At 41.8% G+C, this 2,500-nt stretch overlaps 1 protein-coding gene across 2 annotated transcripts in view; it reads right to left on the bottom strand.

Annotated features, from left to right (window-relative positions):
• Positions 1 to 2,475, bottom strand: part of myo1eb (myosin IEb) — a 27,392-nt gene extending 24,917 nt beyond the window's left edge. For both annotated transcript variants that reach the window (XR_011602356.1, XM_070966725.1), the window contains exon 1: positions 2,274 to 2,475. Coding sequence is in view for 1 of the 2 variants with exons in the window: in XM_070966725.1 (XP_070822826.1) it covers positions 2,274 to 2,276 (3 nt within the window). In the remaining variant the exon portion in view is untranslated. The remainder of the gene's footprint in view (positions 1 to 2,273) is intronic.
• Positions 2,476 to 2,500: the final 25 nt, after the last annotated feature.

Below are 2,500 nucleotides of genomic sequence, written 5' to 3'. Positions count from 1 at the left end.
TCGAACAGATCGAACGAATCGAACAGATCGAACGGATCGAACGAATCGAATGAATCAAACAAACTGAACGGATCGAACAAACTGAACAAATCGAATGAATCAAACAAACTGAACAAATCTAACAAAGTGAACGAACTGAACAAATCAACGAATCAAACAAACCGAACGAAGCGATCAGAGTGAATGAATTGAATAACCTAAACGAATCGAACAAACCCAAAGAATCAAACAAACTGAACAGATCTAATGAATCGAACGCACTGAACAAACTGAACTTGTGTCTGAGGAAACGGATCATGTGGCAGAGACTTAACAGCATCATTTTAACCTGATGCTCCTCGTGTTCTTTCTTTTCTGTATATTGAACATTAAAGTCAGTCTGGAACTTTAAGGTTATGATACATTTTTGCTGTTGACCATGTTGCCATGGTTACACGGGATGGTGCCCACAGAGCTGATCCACGCATGATATTCTTCTCAGAACTGTCTCTGCTGAGGGGGATTCTCAAACAGCTGAAAGGTAGCTGAGCTTTGATTATTGAACAGATCGATGAGGAGAAGCAGCATATTTCCTTCAGAAAATGAAAATATTCTGGTGCCACATTAATTCAGATCCACATTGACCAGTTGCAACATTAAGGTGATGAACACATGAACGCATGAAAAACATCACGAGTACTTTCACTTTTTGTACTTCAGAAATATTTCATTTCATTATGATACTTCTGTACCTTTACTTGTAACAGAGTATTCCTGCTCTGTGGTATCAGTAGTTTAACTCAAGTAAAACAGACTGACGAAGAAACATGCTGATTGGTCAGACTGTCCGTCCTCAGGCTGTCCTCTGTGATCTCACTCCTGAATTCCCAGAATTCCTTTGGTCATGTGGGATCATGTTGAGGAGCGACGACGCCTCAACATGTCGACACACAGCGCTGCGGTGTGTGTGTTCTGTGTGTGTGTGTGTGTGTGTGTGTGTGTGTGTGTGTGTGTGTTGAGTTTAAAGCTGTGACAGGACGTCAATAAATATCCGAAAATCAATAAAAACGAATGTGCAGTGTTTGGATCATCTATTGATCTCATCAGTTTCAGCTGCTGATGTTTTCTGATCAATGAAATTGATCTTTAGCTGCAGCTTTAAACAACATCAGATCAGATTTTCCTGTTACCGCGCTCGGCAGTGTTCAGGTACTCTGAGTACTGCAGTACTACCTTGACTTCATGTTTCTGTGGCTGAACTTTATTGATGAGACACTTCATGACAAAATGAAGTTATTAAGATCTTAAAATGTGTCTTTGAAACACGATCAGATAATCAATCACAGTCAAACCTCTCAGTTCATCCTGAACTTTAGTTTTTCTCAACACATCACTGAATTACGGAGCTCTGGGGGCTCTCGGGGGCCCCGGGGCCCATAATCCACCCGTCATACTACACATAAACTCTTAATATAGGAATACATGGAGTACAGGGTTTGTTCGTATAAACACAGTTTACAGACAAACACGAAAAAAACTCATTTTGTATTCCATAAAAAAATATCTGATCAAATAAAAACGAGACAAAATAAAATTAATAGAAAAACAACAATGAAAAAACTATGATATTGGTCCCTCCCGGCTTCCTGTACTCCATAAAATATAATCTATAAGTTTTCAGAGGGGCCCCTGGGGGCCACAACTGAAGCTGGGCGTTTCCATGGCAACATGTATCTTTACATTTTTCTGTCATTAATTTTTCTCCATTTCTGATGCTTTTACCTCATTTCTTTGTGCTTTTGTGTCTCATGACATTTTATTTATTTGTTACCGGTTTTATTTTTGTTTTGTTTTTCTCAAACTTCATGTTTCCTGATTTATTTTCTTCAGTCACACAGAAAAAAGTTCAGAAAGAAACTTCTGAGAAGGAAGTTTCAGTTCAAACAAACAGCAGCAGAGATCTGACCAGGGATCAGTGGCACAGCAAAGCAGAAGCCTGCAGGACTAGGATCAGCACCAGGACCAGGACCAGGACCAGCACCAGCACCAGTACCAGGACCAGGACCAGGACCAGCACCAGCACCAGCACCAGCACCAGGACCAGGACCAGGACCAGCACCAGCACCAGCACCAGCACCAGCACCAGTACCAGCACCAGCACCAGCACCAGCACCAGCACCAGTACCAGCACCAGCACCAGCACCAGCACCAGGACCAGGACCAGAGTTTTTCTATCTTCTAGTCCGTTTTAAAGTGTTTTGAAGGTTTAAAGGAATAAAAGTGAGTGAACTCACCATGTCTGCTGTCAGCTCCTCCTTCACTTCCTGCTTCAGGTAAAAGTTGAGAAATCGTCCGTCAGTCTCAAGTGGATCCTGGATCGAGGTGAATTTGGACTGAACCCGGATCAGATCAGTCCAGATCAGTTGGGTACTAATCTGAGAATCAGACTGATTCTGTGAATCTGAGCATTTTCCTCTCACTTTGTTTTCTGTCTGTTTTTTTCCTTCAGTCTTCAGACTCT

The sequence above is a fragment of the Chaetodon trifascialis genome, chromosome 7, assembly GCF_039877785.1.
Source record: "Chaetodon trifascialis isolate fChaTrf1 chromosome 7, fChaTrf1.hap1, whole genome shotgun sequence".
NCBI classification, from domain to species: Eukaryota; Metazoa; Chordata; class Actinopteri; order Chaetodontiformes; family Chaetodontidae; genus Chaetodon; species Chaetodon trifascialis.
The sequence above is the reverse complement of the archived record's forward strand: the minus strand, read 5'-3'. Positions and strand labels throughout refer to the sequence as shown.